This window comes from Anas acuta, chromosome Z (assembly GCF_963932015.1).
Source record: "Anas acuta chromosome Z, bAnaAcu1.1, whole genome shotgun sequence".
NCBI lineage: Eukaryota > Metazoa > Chordata > Aves > Anseriformes > Anatidae > Anas > Anas acuta.
In genome coordinates this window covers 5,991,212-6,006,963 of record NC_089017.1, presented here as the reverse complement: position 1 = coordinate 6,006,963, position 15,752 = coordinate 5,991,212, and the positions used below count along the sequence as shown (strand labels likewise).

Sequence of the window (15,752 nt, the reverse complement as noted above, 5' to 3'; positions counted from 1 at the left end):
AGCCAGCAGTGTGCTCAGGTGGCCAACAAGGCCAACGGCATCCTGGCTTGTATCAGAAACAGTGTGACCAGCAGGGCTAGGGAGGTGATCGTCCCCCTGTACTCGGCTCTGGTGAGGCCGCACCTCGAGTACTGTGCTCAGTTTTGGGCCCCTCGCTACAAGAAGGACATGGAGGTGCTTGAGCGGGTCCAGAGAAGGGCGACGAAGCTGGTGAGGGGCCTGGAGAACAAGTCCTACGAGGAGCGGCTGAGGGAGCTGGGCTTGTTCAGCCTGGAGAAAAGGAGGCTCAGGGGCGACCTTATCGCTCTCTACAGGTACCTTAAAGGAGGCTGTAGTAAGGTGGGGGTTGGCCTGTTCTCCCACGTGCCTGGTGACAGGACGAGGGGGAATGGGCTTAAGTTGCGCCAGGGGAGTTTTAGGTTGGATGTTAGGAAGAACTTCTTTACCAAAAGGGTTGTTAGACACTGGAACAGGCTGCCCAGGGAGGTGGTGGAGTCACCATCCCTGGAGGTCTTTAAAAGACGTTTAGATGTAGAGCTTAGGGATATGGTTTAGTGGGGACTGTTAGCGTTAGGTCAGAGGTTGGACTCGATGATCTTGAGGTCTCTTCCAAGCTAGAAATTCTGTGATTCTGTGATTCTGTGATTCATGTGCGTATTTTGGTCAGGAAGGATGCGTAGTTTTGTGCAGTGCGGGTGGTCCCGGCCCAGTATGACTCCCGTGTGCTGCTCCAGCACGGAGGATGTGGCCAGAAGCTGAGGGAGCATGCCCTTGCTGGCTCACCCACATGGCACAGCCCACGGGCACGCTGTGGTTGGTGACATCCTGATAGCGTTGAGGACACGGGCCCCCACCCTGGGGACAAGGCTGGCCCTTCCGGAAAGCTTGGTTCTGGCGTGCAGCTGATAAGGAGCCACATGAAAGGGCCGGCCCTGGGGTGCTGCAGCCAGCCACGGAGCCCCATTGACATCCAAAGTGTTGGGCGCTGAGGAGTTGGGTCCTGAGGTGCTGTGTGCTGAGGCGTTGTATGCCGAGATGTTGGGTGCTGAGTAGTGTGTTTATATGTCAAGGTTTTGGTTGAGAACTTGAGTACTGAGGTGTCGGGTGCTGAGGAGTTGTATGCTGAGGTGTTGGGCGCTGTGGAGTTGGGCGCTGAGAAGATGACTGCTCATGAGTTGTGTGCCGAGGGGCGTTGGGTGCTGAGGAGTTGGGTGCTGAGTAGTGGGTTTATATGTCAAGGTTTTGTTTGAGAACTTGGGTGCTGAGCTGTTGGGTGCTGAGAAGTTGGGTTGACATGTCAAGGTTTTGGTAGCAGGGGGCCGTAGGGGTGGCTTCTGTGAGAAGAATCCAGAAGCGGCCCCATGTCAGGTATGGGCCCCACTGCTGACCAGAGGCGAGCCAATAAGCAATGTTGGTTGCACCTCTGTGAGAGCAGATGTAAGACGGGGGGAAAAAAAAAATAAAAAAAGAACCTGCACCTCAGAGCAGCTGGGACAGTGAGAGGAGTGAGGAACAGCCTTGCAGGCACCGAGGTCAGTGGAGGAGGAGGGGGAGAGGCGCTCCAGGAGCTGGAGCAGAAGTCCCCTGCGGCCTGTGGTGAGGCCCATGGTGAAGCAGGCTGTGCCCCTGCAGCCCATGGTGTACCATGCAGGAGCAGGGTTCCACTCCACAGCCTTTGGAGGAACCCCTCCAGATGGAGCAGGTGGCCCTGCACTGAAGGAGGCTGCGGCCTGTGGAGGACTCCCACTGGAGCAGGCCCCGGGCTGGACCTGAGCCCATGGAGAGGAGCCCACGCAGGAGCAGGGGGACAGGGGGGAGCTCCCGGCAGTAGTGGGGCAGAGGCCGAGCAGGGCGGGCACCTGGTGGTTACGGGCCACCACCTGTAGTGGCACAGGGGACACCATGACATGGGTGCCACTGCTGGTGCCACCATGCCACAGGGTGAGCGTCAGGGCCAGGGATGGGTGATGGGAGAAGCAGTGGGATGCCACGGGGGGGACATGATGTGTGTATTTTGGTCAGGAAGGACGTGTAGCTGTGTGCTGTGCCGGTGGCAACTACTTCGGCCAGCCCGTGGCCCCTTTTCCTAATTTTCGCCTTCCTTTGAAGCAGATTGGCCAGGGCCAGGCGTGCCCTGGATGCTTGATAAACACCTCGATGGCCGTGTCACAGCCTCGTGTCCCTGTTAAGGGGACAGACCCCTGCCCCCCTCCTCCACCCGGCTTGGCCGCAGGGAAGTAACAGAGAGACACAGGGCAAAGGTCTGCTGAGCACAGCAGGGTTTATTTGGCTCGTGCTGCAGGGTCGCTGGGAGGCGCTGGGAAGCACTGGGAGGCACTGGGAGGGAGCCAGCGGGCAGCAGGACAGCGGAGAGCCCCAGGACCATGGGGTGCAGGCGGCTGGGTCCCCATCACTTGACGCGAGTGAAGACGGAGGTGCCAACCCTGTGGGGAAGGGGTGTCAGTGGGGTGGGAGAGGGCACTGCCAGGTGGCAGCGAGGGCTGGGCTCACCTGGTGGCCTTCCAGACGTCCCTGCGGGAGGGGACCCCTTCCCGCAGGAGCCAGGCGGTCTCCAGCACCTCCTTCCCGCGGCGGTCCACGAAGCACTGGCCCACAAAGACGGTGGTGGAGTCTGCGTGGGGTGAAATGGGGGCTGAGGGGGGCTGAGTGCTGGTGGCTCCGAGAGGGGGAACCTGGGCCACCTCCCTCCGACAGACAGACACCCCTGCCATGTGCCCTGGGCAGACAGAGGGACCTCCCTGCCATGCACCCTGCCCTTTCCTATGGACAGACAGACACCCCTTATCCCTCCCCCAGGCAGGCAGACAGACGGACACCCCTGCCCTTTTCCACGGACAGACAAACACCCCGGCTGCCTTCCCCAGGTGGGCAGAGACCCCTTCCCTATTGCCAGGGCAGGCAGACAGTCCTACCAAACTCCCCCCAACAGACAGAGAGACAAACAGACAACAGTGCTTGCTGGCTGTCCCATGGACATACCTGCAAACTGCCACTGCACGGTGAAGCCGAAGGTGGGCTGCTGCCCCTTGGTGCCGGGAGGCTGCAGGGCTCCTTGCAGAGGGGACACCAGGATCTGTTTGTCGGTGGCTGCCACCGCGGTGTGGTAGGAGCCGGAGAAGGTCCCGTCCATGTCCAGGGCCAAGAGGGTCATGTTGGAGCCCAGCTCGTTCCTCCAGAGGCCCTGCAGGTCACACTGGGGGCCGGGGGACAGCACAGGGCAGTGTGGCATGGCACGGCACGGCACAAGCACTCAACCCCAAAACCACACAAGCCCAGGGCCAGATGTGCTGCACCCCCATGATGGCACGGCTCAGCATGGCCAGAAAGGCCCCCAGCAGCCCTCACCTTCCCGGCGGCAGCGGGGTGGAGGCCAAGCAGGGCCAGGGCGAGCAGGAGGCAGCAGCGGAGGCTCCCCATGGCTGTGCCTGCCGGGGCCGAGCTCTGCCTTTGCAGCTCCAGCCCCGCTCAGCCCCGTTTATAGCGGTGGGGGCTGCGCGGTGCCTCTGGGCCTCCTGCCAAGGGGCACCCGGTGGTGACGGGCCACCGCCTGTGGTGGCACAGGGGACGCCGTGACGTGGGTGCCGCTGCTGGTGCCGCCACGCCATGGGGCAGGGGTCATGGGAAGCACCACGTCGGCACCAGCCGGGGACCCCGCAGGGTGACCCTCGCACCCAGGAGGGCAGGAGGTGAATATTTAGTGCCAACCCCGCAGGGACAGAGGGGGGAACATAATTGTGGCCCTGCAGGGGGGGCACACATGCCTCTGTGTCCTGCTCTGGTGCCAGGGGTGCAGAGCACCGTGCCCACTGGGTTGCTGCCCAGGTGCTGTGCCTCTGCCCCCGCTCACCTGGTGGCTTTCCAGTTGTCACTGTGCCATCAGTGTGTGGCTGCAGGAGCCACGTGTACCTCAGATCCAGGAGCTGGTGGCACGCTGGTCTCTGGCCAGCCCCATCAGCCTCCCACGCAGCCTGGTGGCATGTTGGTACCTGTGCCAGTTTTGGAGTATGCTTGTTCACTTCTAGTTCCCATCACCAACCTGCAGGCATGACCCCCCCTGCACCAGGAAGCACAAAACACATACCTGGACAATAGTTTATTAAGAACTTGAAATAATCATCCTCTAAAATCTGCTTCCCTGCCCACGCCAGCTCACGGCACGGTGCCAGACCAAGCCAGGGGCTGTTGGGGCTGGGATTGTCACTGGCCCCCCAGGGATTGTTCCAGCGGGACCCCCTCCAGGTGCGGGGGTCAGCCCGGGGGGCCACACACTACAGCATCCATGTGTCTATGTGTGGGTGGTGGGGGCGGCCGCATCCTGCACCTGGCCCCTACCCTACCACCCACAGCCTGCAGGAGAGGTCACGCTTGCTCCTGGGCACGAGGGGTGCAGGGGGGGATCCTGCAGGCTGCCGGAGCCTTGAGGGCACAGCAGCACCTCCCCATCTGCAACAGGACCCAACCCGTGCCTCCGGACCCCTCATATGCAGCAGGAGCCCCCCCGAGGTGAGGTGTACATAGCTTAGGGGCTGAGGAGGTAGGGAAGGAAACAGCAAGTTGAGCATCCTTAAAGAGAGGAAGGCACGGGACAAGGTCCCTGACTTCCAGCCGAGGCCACAGGGCCCAGGTTATCCCCATTGCTTTGCTCGCTGCCACCAGGCACAGGGCTGGAGGGGGCCGGGGGGGCACGGGGTGCCCGGCCAGCTCGGCTCTCCAGGGCCAGCTGCATGCTCCAGATGCTGAGGGGCCGCATGTAAGCCAGCGAGCGGTAGACTTTCTTCTCACAGTAGGCTTCAGGGGTCTGGAAGGCCATGCCCAGCTGCTCCCACACGGTCCTGTAGCAGCCCGCAGCCGTATGAAAGCCCTCCTGCACCATCCCCTGGGGGAAGAAGAGGAAACCATCAGCGTCTGCACTGCTCGAAGAGGACACCGGCCACCTCCAGCCGCGGCCCCTCCGCTCACCTCCTGGATCATGGTGGCAGCCAAGGCGTAGACCACGCCGATCCACACCTCGCTGGACTGCACGCTGGAGGTGTCGGGCACGCCGCTGGGACACATGCCGTTCACTGCCCCCATGGTGCCGCCGGCGAAGCCCATGACGTTCTTCTCAAAGATGGTCTGCAGGGCGCTGATGACGTGGCTCTTGGGGAAGACCTGCATGAAAAAGAAGCTTGGTGACCCGGGAGCAGCTTCTCCATAAGAAATAGGATGGAGAATGCCAGCAAAATGCCTTTTTCTTCCCCAAAGAGAGAAAAGCAGCTGCTCGGGGGAGATGCAGAACTTGGTGCCCCCTTCCTGGTGGAGTCCATGCTTGGACTGGCCATATTTGAATTCCTGCTTATGGACAAGGAAATTTAGATTCAGCTCCGTGGAGTAATTAAAATCAGGGCTCAGTTTTTACTGATTTCAGCAGGAATTCAATCCCTGCAGCTGTGCTGCCAGGCAGCGATGCAGGACCGCGGCCCCAGCCAAAGGTTGAAGTGAGCAGGGACAGCACGGCCCTGAGGCTGGACCGTGACACGTCCTGTGGCTCGCTGGATCTGGCACAAGAGGCTTGAAACTTTCACCCCTAGTAAAAGTTAAAAAGGTCTGTGAAAGGTCAGCCACGCTCGCTACACAAACAGCCGCTTCTGGAGAAGAGGGGAGGAAACGCAGAGCCTGCCCCGCACCCCCACCTGACGGGGGAAAAAAACAAGTTATTCAACAAACTGCAGCCAAAAGCTCAGGACACTTCGGAGAGCTGAGTAAGCTCTTGCAAAACCAAACCAAAACAGAACAACCCGAGCATGAAGAGGCCAACTGCCCCAAACAGCACAGACAGTTGCACGAGGACAAAGAGCCTCTGCACGCAGCTGAACGTAAATAATGCTTTTCCACAGCTTGCTGGGGATGAAAACCAAAAATGCATTGGCGGTCACTGCCTGGGAGCAGGCTAACCCGGTGGCTTCTGTGGACTCATCAGGGAAAGGCAGCGGGTCCCTTTTGTCTGTGCTGAAGCCAAGCATCTGATACAGTCATGTTTCTGGCGTGGCTGTGGATCTGGAGATAAGCACAAGCACTGCTTGGGAAGCCTCTTCTCCTGCGGGATGGTTTGGGGCAGAGTTTTTCCTCAGGGCTGAGGTCACTGATTTTTCTTACTTTGCATTCCCTCACTGACCTGTACACACAGCAGGAACGCGTTACAAGCAGGAGTGCTGCCAGCAGGGCAAGTGATCAAAACACATGCAAAAAAAAAAAAAAAAACACAAAAAAAAAGGATGACCGTAGTAAGCAGAGAAGTTCACCAGTGCAGCCTCCAGCAAGCTCAAAGCTCACCGGGCAGCAGAGAACGATACCTCAAGCAGCAAAGTCCGACATCAACAGAAACAAGAGGCGAGATTTTGGACTATGCCACTTTTTCTGATTCCAAAAATGCTGCTGGAGCACCACAGCTGTGAGAAACTAAGTTGTTTTTGCAGTGGGGATTTTTTTTTCCTGTATTCCAAGGTGGTTGTGTAGTCATAACAAGGAGAAATGCTAAGTAGGTAAGTAGACAGTAGGAGGCCTCGCTGTTCCAAAACAAGGTGGAAGCTTGAGGAAAAACAGGATGAGTGGTGTGGGAAACAGTAAAACAAAGATCACAGGTTCTCAAAACGTAAGAAAGGAGAAATTAAATGGTTGAAAAAGAGAAAAATAGTACATATATGGTATAGAGGAGTGTTGAGTAGCTTGTGAACCTGTAGTACTCAGCCCTGAGGAAACAGGGGAGGTGATCAGGCATTGAGTAGTAGGGAATAAAAGGTTATGATTTGTTTACTAAAATGCACTCCCAATTGACAGGACGCCTGCCATTGAAGTTGCAAATAAAATAGCTTCACGGAAGATCCTGTCTGAAGAAAATTATTCGAGATGTTTCTCACACAGCACAGAGCTGTAGGGCAGCTCCCCAAATCCTGCAGGCTGCTCGCAGGGGAGGGCTCCTGGGGCAACCTCTCGGCACCAGCAGAAGCGACCCACGGCCCTCAGGCACCCGGCGGGCTGCTCTGAGCTTCTCTCCAGCAGCAGGGTCTGTCTCTTCCCTGCTGCTCGGAAATAACCCGTAGCAAGGCTCTCTGCTGCCCCGCTGCGTCCCAGGCGCTGCGTTACTGCTGCTGCTCTCGCTGCCCCCTTGTTGCATTCGAGCAGTCTCCAGCCCGTTCTCCTCTCACAACCACACAGCTGCAGCTTTTCATGCCCCAAATCAACCTTCATCTCCTCCAACACTCACTCAGGACTTCATACCAGGCAGCGCACAGCATGTGAAAACGCGTGTTTTCTCCCCCCCCTTTTTTTTTTTTTTTAAACAAATACCATTTTGCTGAGAACAGCACCCAGCGGGACCTGGCTAGCAGTGTGCCAGGCTTGGAGGAGGCTCCTGCCGCACAGCCTGTTCCTCAGCACTCATTTTTGCACTGATTTGCCTCAAACAGCCTCTGCCCCACTCCTGCCCCGTGCACAGGAGGTGCTGGAGCCCCCCCAACCCCACAGCAGGCGCTCGCCCTGCTGCAAGCAAAGCCTCCCCAGTCCCCCCCCTCTTACCTCCAGCTCCCCCTGGTCCAGGCCACACGCCCCCAGGAACCACTGCCCCGCACACTGATCCGACATGATGCTGCTGGAGGTGCTGCTCCCGCTGCTGTCGTAGTTGTAGTATTTTCCTGGAAAACGCAAAAAAAAAAAAAAAAAAAGGGTAAATGGGTATCCGACCCCAGCACCCCTCCCGGCGTGGCTTCCCACCGACCAGCACCCACCGTTCCACAGCAACCTCTCGAAGGCCTCCTTGCCCTTCTGCAGGATGCCGCTGTACTTCTGCCGGGTCTCCTTGTCCCCCAGCACCTCTGCCATCTCGCACATCACCCGGACAGCCGCCAGCCACAGCCCCCCGCAGTAGGCACTGCCGGAGCAAGGAGAAGGACAGCAGCGTTGGCAGTGTGGCACGGAGCCCCCAGGAGGGATGGGGAGCGTGCCCCCAGCTCCTGCGCTCCCCGGAGGCTGCTCTCCACCACCCGCCCCCCTGCTCACCTGGCTCCGTTCACCACCCACGCGTCGTACGTCTGGTCGGCGAAGCCCCCGTTCTCGATCAGCCCATCGTTGTCCGTGTCAAACCTCAGCTCCGACTCCATCACGGCCTGCGGGAGGCAGGGGGAGGATGGCACAGCCCCTCTCGGGATGCCTCCCACCTCCCGGGTCACCCCTAGCAGGGTGTCCCCCCTGTCCCCTGGTACCTGGCAGACCGGCCACATGTCCCGCAGGTACGGCGCGTCGTGCGTCAGGTAGTAGTCGCGATACACCTGCAGCACGAACTTCAGGTTCAGGTCCTTCCAGTTGGCCGTGTCATGGATCAGGTAGGCGTTGACGCGCTGCCAGGGCTCGTCATCTGCGTGGGGATGGAGAGGATGCAGCAGGGCTCAGAGCCAGGTCCCAAAATGTATCGCACCCACCGCAGCCCTCCTGCTGCCGCTCACCATCCCCACGTCTCCCCTGCACGGGCTCCACGCAGAGCACACACTGCCACCCTCATCCTGCACCCAAGCCTCTTATCACCAAGCCTCTTATCGCTTTTATCTCTTACAGAGGAAGGGACGTGCTGCACCCCTCACCTGGGTCCCCGATGTCGTGGGGCACCACGTTTTTCAGCTTCACCTGTGCCGTCTGGCCGCTCATCAGGTACTGCCGGGGCTCCACATCCTCGTTTATCACCGTGACGGCTGGAAGGGATGCAGGGGGTTAGCAGTGTAGGAGACACCACAACGAGCCCCGTTGCCTCCATCCCATGCTATGAAGCCAGCAGGGCATGGCACGGGGGGATTGCAAATCCCAGGGCTCAGCAGAGGGGCTGGAGGGGGACGCTGGCTCCGCAGCTCCAATCCCTATGGCAGAAGCCATCCCAAACCCTCCGCCTGCTCACCGATGTCGTACTGCAGGCTGATCTGCAGCTTGGGCCACAGCATGACGAGGGCGAAGGAGGCGTAGAAGTGGACGTCGTAGGTGTTGTACATGCGGTACTCCTGCCCTGCAAGCACCGGAGAGGTGGTGAGGGAGGGCAGACCCGCCGTGGGGACGTCAGGAAAGGCAGGTCCCCCCTCCCCATGCCACGCAGGGCTTCACCCCGTGGGGGCTGCTCAAACCACCCAGGGTCAGTGACGGGGAGGGTGCATTTGGGACCATCCAACGTGTCCCTAGGAGTTACCTTCTAAATAAGCAAACCTTCCGTACTCCCGCAGGACAGGGAGGAGGTGGGACAGGCTGGCCACCCCCGGCGTCTGCAGCTCCTGGGGGAGGCAGTCGTGGGGCAGCTCCAGCCAGACGGTGCCCCCGTCCGTCAGGAAGTACAGCTCGTTGAACAGCGCCGACTTGTACCAGGAGGGCAGCTGGCTGTGGGGGGGCAAAGACAGGGCAGATTCAGCCTCTTCAGCCCCTGCTGTCCCCTGCGGGGTCACTGTCCCCACCCGTGTCCCACCTGTTCTCCAGGACTGGCTTCTGCCACGCGTCGATCTTCCTCTCCCACTCCTCATAGTGTGCCAGGGCATAGCGCACCAGGGCAGGAGCCGCGTCCCCGTTGCTGCCGAAGAAGCGCGTGTACCGCCTGCCGAGAGCATTTTGGGGTCAGGGCCCAGCCCAGGGGACACCCCAAGGGGACGTGGGCACCCCAGCAGCTGTCCCCGAGCCACCCACCTGAGGTGCAGCTTCTCCTTGGAGCCGAAGTGGACGCGGGGCATGTCCCATGCCAGGGCCAGCTCCAGTGTCCGGTGGCCACGTGCGGGCACCGTGCAGGTGGCACACACGGCTGCTGCTGTCTCCTCCCCCTTTGCTGTCACACTGCTTCTACCTGCCAGGAAAATTAGGTTAAAAAAAATGTCCACGGATGTCTAGGGAAGCCTAGAGAGCCCCAGGGGAACAAGGCTTTTGGGGCACACCCCAGCACCCTGCACCCCACAGGGGACATCCATTGCGTTTCGGAGATGGCACTAGCACACATGAGTAACTGCTTTTTGCCACCAGGACAAAAATACCTGCTGTGGGCAGAGGGGGTTAAAAAAAAAAAAAGTCATGGAAACAGAGGAAAAAATGAGGCAGGAAAACCAGCAGGCATGTGTGGAATGGCTGGCACACCCCGTCACCGGGACTGCGCGGCTGCCAGCCCAGGCACCGGCACTTTGTGGTGACAGCCGTCGCCTCCAGCTCTCCGGAGGGTGCTTGAACTGTGCCCTTATTTAAGAAGCACCCTCCGGCGAGCAGGTAATTATATGCTGGTCCTGACATGTGTAGCAGGTAAACTCATTAAGGCAGCGATTTTCACAGCAGCACAGATCCTGCCGACGATAACAGCGAGCGTGCACGAAGGAAGGAGACCGCATCCCGGCAGCTCTGTGCGCCCTTTGCAGACAGCAGGTAGCAGACAGCTTTCCAGAAATGTTTATGCAAGCGATGACATAACTTGAGCTTCACGAAATCCTGCAGAGGCACGGTGCCAGCACTGCAGATCCGTCAGCGCTACCTCGTTTGCAGGCTGGCCTTGGTGGCGGCAGCAGGTTGCCAGCACGGGCGGCGAGGTGCTGCCCTGCTCCAAAGCAGCCGGCTGCGGGAGCGAGCAGGCAGCTGAGGATGACGCAGAAGCAACAAGGAAATACCAGAGACTTTCAGGAAACCCTCGCAGCAACAAGAGGGCAGCACACTGCGCCGGCTCCAAGGCTCGGGAGCTGCTCAGTGCTCCCTAAACAAATGGGAACCGGCTCGGCTGGCGGCGTGAACTCGAGGAAGGCGGCCGGGCACACAAGCCTCGGGTGGATGGGACATTGGGACATGCAATTAATGCAGCCCGAGAACAGCCCTGAAATGGTGCAAGCAGCTCGTGGGGAGCCACAAGGTCAGCACGACAGGCAGCAGGGAATTTGGAGACTGACTGAACCCCAGGAGAAGGGAAACCCACCCTTGGTGAGCGCAGCACGGCTGGCACCCTGTAGCCCCCCCGGGTACTCACCAGAGGGGGACTCCAGCTTGCCATCCTGCAGGAGGTCTTGCCACACGTCCCTGCCCGACCCCGCGGGATCAAACGCAGTAAGGTGGGTGACGGCCGTGCCAGCCTGGGGATGAGCAGAGCATCAGGAAATGCGATCAGATCCCCCCCGAGCTGTGCTTTTGGCAACAACAACCCACCAGCAATCCTATAGCCCTAGACTTGCTCCCCATCCATGCCACCTCCTGGTGACCTGAGGGCTTCAACCACGGCTTCTCTTACTGCAGACCCCACTCAGCACCCAGCTCCAGGGCTGTCCCCAACCCAGGGCCACCACCAGGAGCAGCCCTCCCCGTGGCACAGCCCCATCCCTGCTGCCAGCCCTCACCTTCTCCCGGGCAGCCACGGCAAACGTGAAGGGGTTCGTGGGGGTGCAGTGGTGCAGCAGGACGCCAGCCACCCGCTCGCCGCCCTCCTGCAGGGCGAAGGGCTCGTTCCAGTGCCCCCCACTCTTGTCCGCCTTCGTGCCCGTGCCGTTCTGCATGCTGAACATGATGGACACCTCCACGGGCTCCTCGTTGCCATTCTCCACCTCCCAGATGAACACTGCCACCGGCAGGCTGGAGTCCTGGGGGGACACAACATCACGTGCAGGGCTTGCAGCGCTCGGGACTGCTGAGCCGGGGGTATTTGGGGAGCATTTGGTGCCCAAATCCAGATGCTGGGCAGCACGCAGAGCAGCGCTGCAGGCTCAGGAGGGTGTCTCAGCACGTGCTGGTGCCTGCTGCCAGCTTCCTCCCGTGCCTCGCCAGGGTAAGAGCAAGGTCAGGGCTGTTGGCAGCTTCCCACCCTCGCCTGGGGCTGGGGATGAGCAGTGGAGAGGGGAAAAACATTGGGAAAGCCCAGCTGGGAAACCCCAGTTAATGAGCAGCCCTTCCCTTGGGGACGTCAGGCAGAAGGCAGCTGTGGTGCTCAGGAGCAGCTGAGCAAGCACCCGCACGTGAGGGTGCAGAGCCTGCGGGCCCAGGGCCTGCCTCTCGGGGTGGGCAGGAGCTGGGATGGACACCCAGCAAAAGACAGGGCAGGGAATAAGCAGGACACGGTGTCAAAGCACAGAGAAGGGAAAGGAGCAGCTGATGGAGCTGGAAGGGACAACCCCTGGCAGCACCGGTCTGGATTTAACAAATCTTGCCAGCAGCTGGCACCAGAGATGGGATATGAGGACCAACAAGCCCAGGTTGGGAAAGAGAATTAACACGGAGGAAAGCCTGGCTGGCTTCAGACAGCACCTCGGCAGCATCTCCAGGAGCACGGGGACCATGAAAACACCACCTTGTCCCAGGGCAAGGGCAAAACCACAGCAGCATGCCAGGGCGCAGAGCAGTGCTCGGGGCTTGCCTCACCTTGTAGTCATGGGGGATGACCGGGGAGACCTGCCGGCACGTGAGCACCACGTTTTGCCCCGGCAGCTCGTAGACCATCCAGGCGCGAGGGTACAGCGCGTGGTAGAAGGCGTAGTGCCCGCAGTACCCCCAGTTCCAGCCCTGCAGCTTGCTGGGTTTCTCCACGGACAGGACCTGCTGGTAAACCGTCTGCCCCTTGCGACGCAGGCACACCGTGAACTGGGGAGGAAAGGAGCACGAGAGGGGCGAGATGAGCCCCACCGCAGGGGGTCTCGGTGGCACAAGCAGGGCGCAGCGCCCAGCCCCGTGCTGTCCCCGCTCCCCAAGCTCAGCATTTTGGGGAGGCAGGGAGCCCTACCTGGTCGGCGATGACCGTCCCGTAGTGGTATTTCCCGGGGTTCAGCTGCCAGCGGCAGAACTCGCCCCGCCAGCCGCGCGTGATGGTGCCGCCACCGATCCCGCCCAGCGGGCAGCCTGGGGGACACAGGGGTCAGCTCCCCAATTCCCAGACACCTCATCATCCCCCTCGTGCCTCAGCTGCCCCACGCAGCCCCCACCTCGCCCCCTGTACTCCCCAAATTCACCCTGCCCCCACAGGGTCCCCTCGCCAACGGGGTGGGTGCTGCCACCACCTCCCACAGCGCCCCATGCCCAAACCCGAGCTCACCGTAGATCTGCTGGAGAGGGACGGCACACAGGAGGTCAATGAAGGCCGATTTCTTCTCGATGCAGGTTTTCTTGTACCACCACCTGAAATACCTGCAAGGAAACCAGGAGGAGGAAGGGTGATGCACGGCTGAGCCCGGCGGTGACCATCAGAGATCTCCTTGCTGTGAGGATCCAGCCCTGGATGACCGGGCTGGTGCTTGGTGCTGAACCATCTGCGTGCCTGTGCAACCAGACAGGACAGACACACAGCCACGCAGCATGACGCTGAGCAGGGAGAGCAACGGGGAAAGGCTTTTCCAGCAAATTTGGGGGCGACGACAGCCTGCTCCCTGGTTTGGGAGTCCACGGCCAGGCACCAGGAGAACCGGCCCATCCCGCTGCTGCTATCTGCGGCCGCATCTGCTGCATCTGCTCCTGTCTCAGCAGCCCCGGTTTGGCAGCGCTCTCCCCCGAGGGGACGTGCCTTCACTCAGCACCCGCCCAGCAGCTCCCCGAAGGGTTTCTGGCTTGGGGAGGGAAGGAGCACCCCCAGAGCTGGGGCTGCTGCTGCCCAGGGGCACCCAGACCCTTAGGAGGGGGGTGGCAGGGGAACCCGGGTTCTCTCCCCGCAGCATGTAGTGGAGAGGACTGGGATTTTACAAGCAGGAGAAATCCATCCTGCTCTGCAGCACGAGGAGCCACGCCGGGTCCACAGGGCATTGCTTTCCATGCAGGCAGGCTGTGGAATTAAAACCCGTCCAGGCAGCGCCCAGCCCGCCCCGGCGCCCTGTGCCGCCAGCACATCCTGGTGCATGCGGGGGCACCGAGCCCTGCGGGGCTGCACAGGAGCAGCAGGGGGGTCTGCACCCCACTTTGTATCCTCTGAAGGTCTGGGGTGTCCCTTATGGGACCCCACAGCCACCCCAGGATGGTGCAGGAGCTTTCCAGGTGCCACAACAGCCTCTGAGGGCCCCCTGCTGTGCAACCCCCCTGCGCAGGGGGCAGGGGTCTCCGTTTATTTGACATCCACACCAGGTGAGGCCGCACCACAAGCAGGGTTTCAGCAGCTCGAACCCACAGCCCGAACCCTGAGCTGGTGCAGCAGCACCCAGGATCTAATCAACCCCATGGCCAAACACACCCTGAGCCTGCAGCACGGCCCCGTCCTCCGTGCTGGTGGCACACGGGGCCCGGCGGAGGCAGCCTTGGCCACGTCCTTGGTGCCAGCAGCTGGCACGGGGCTGCGTGCTGCCGACAGAGCCCTTTGCACCCCAATCCCTTTTCCTCCAGGACCTACCCACGGAGCCACCACCGGCACATCCCCAGCGAGCTGGGCAGGGGGACGGGCGAGCCGAGCGGTGGCCTCCACCTGGAGCCTCCGGGGGAGGCCGGGAGCAAGGCCGAGGGTGGGAAAACAAGCGGAAAAAGGGTGGTGGCGAGGGCAGAAAACACCGAGAGGGGCTGGGGGGCGAGCGGGGGGGGGCAAAGCACTTGGGGACAGCAGGGTGGGGGGTGTCAGATGGGTGTCAGAGCAGTGCCTCCCAGTGCTCCCAGTGCTCCCAGCACTCAGCATCACCCCCTTCCCCACCTCCCCGCCCCCCACACCGTGCCACCCCCCGTGTCCCCCCCCAAAGCCCCCCACCCCCGCTTACCGCAGCGCCAAGCCGACGTGCCTCAGGACATCCCGCAGCGGCACATCCCCGGCTCCGTAGGGCCGGCGGGGCTGCGGGAAGCGGTGTGCGAGGCAGAGCCGCCAGCCGGCCGCCACCACGCCGCGGCCCCGCGCCGCCCCCTGGTAGCCCCCCATCAGCGGCCCCGGCCCCGGCCCCGGCCCCGCGCCCGCCATGGCCCCGCCGCGCTCCCGGGCGCGCCCTTTCCTTTGGCGCGCCACGCCCCCGCCTTTTATTGGCCACGCCCCCCGCGCGGAGGCCACGCCCCCTCCGCCCTCCGCCTCCCCCGAGGCCGTGACGGAAATTGCCGAAGGTTCCCGAGCGCCCGCCCGAGGGGGTGCCGGAGGTTGCCGAGCGCCGCCGGAAGTTGCCGAGCGGCGGCGGCGGCCTGAGGTGGGGGGGGGGGAGGAGTGGGGGGGAAGGTGGAGGTGAGTGAGGGGCTGCGGCGGCGGGGGGAGGAGGGGGAGAGGGGGGGGTGGGTGGCTCCCCAAATTTTTAGGGGGTGTTTTTGTGAGTGGGGAGGCCCCGAGGGGATGGGGAAGGGGAAGGGGAGCGGCTGCGCGCGGGCTGTGTGGGGGCGCTGGGCCTGGAGCCTGGGGTGGGGCCTGCGCCTGGGCCTAGGCCTAGGCCTAAGGGAGGGGGGGGGGGGGGGGGGGGGCTGGGGCCGTCCCTGTGCCCCCCCCCCGGGGGTGTTTGGCTGCTGTGGGTACGGCTCTGGCCACCCCTGACCCCCCCACGGGTGGCTGCCTGCTGTGGGTATGGCCAGGGACAGCCCTGTGTCCCCCCCTGGGGGTGTCTGTGCACTGCGGGCACAGCTGGGGCCTTCCTGTCCCCCCCCACGGGTTTCTGCCTGCTGTGGGTATGGCTTGGGCCACCCCTGTCGCCCCCCATGGTTGTTTGCCCCCTGTGGGTATGGATAAGGCCACCCCTGTCCCCCCCCCATGGGTGCTTGCCCCCTGTGGGTATGGTCATGGCCATCCCTGTGTCCCCCCCAGTGTCCCCACTCAGCCCTTCTGCTCCATGGCACCACCCCAACCGTTT

The 15,752-nt window shown here is 61.9% G+C and overlaps 2 protein-coding genes across 3 annotated transcripts; both read right to left on the bottom strand.

The window, feature by feature from the left end:
- Positions 1-2,257: 2,257 nt before the first annotated feature.
- LOC137847679 (avidin-like) lies at positions 2,258-3,522 on the bottom strand. 2 transcript variants are annotated; one of them, XM_068665997.1, is made up of 4 exons: positions 3,367-3,522; positions 3,001-3,214; positions 2,512-2,653; positions 2,258-2,444 (listed from the first exon to the last, which is right to left on the bottom strand). In XM_068665997.1, exons 1-4 carry the CDS (start codon positions 3,436-3,438, stop codon positions 2,411-2,413), a joined length of 462 nt encoding a protein of 153 aa, XP_068522098.1. In that variant the 5' UTR covers positions 3,439-3,522; the 3' UTR covers positions 2,258-2,410. The 2 variants fall into 2 exon arrangements, with proteins under 2 accessions (XP_068522098.1, XP_068522099.1); XM_068665998.1 differs by having other exon boundaries at positions 2,512-2,632.
- Positions 3,523-4,099: 577 nt separating this feature from the next.
- GBA2 (glucosylceramidase beta 2) lies at positions 4,100-14,915 on the bottom strand. The gene is made up of 17 exons (XM_068665990.1): positions 14,694-14,915; positions 13,061-13,152; positions 12,752-12,867; positions 12,394-12,612; positions 11,379-11,618; positions 11,015-11,117; positions 9,709-9,862; positions 9,494-9,619; positions 9,224-9,408; positions 8,942-9,046; positions 8,634-8,741; positions 8,259-8,410; positions 8,056-8,162; positions 7,785-7,927; positions 7,576-7,691; positions 4,981-5,172; positions 4,100-4,897 (listed from the first exon to the last, which is right to left on the bottom strand). The coding sequence occupies exons 1-17, from the start codon at positions 14,885-14,887 to the stop codon at positions 4,586-4,588; spliced, it is 2,664 nt and encodes an 887-aa protein (XP_068522091.1). The 5' UTR covers positions 14,888-14,915; the 3' UTR covers positions 4,100-4,585.
- Positions 14,916-15,752: the final 837 nt, after the last annotated feature.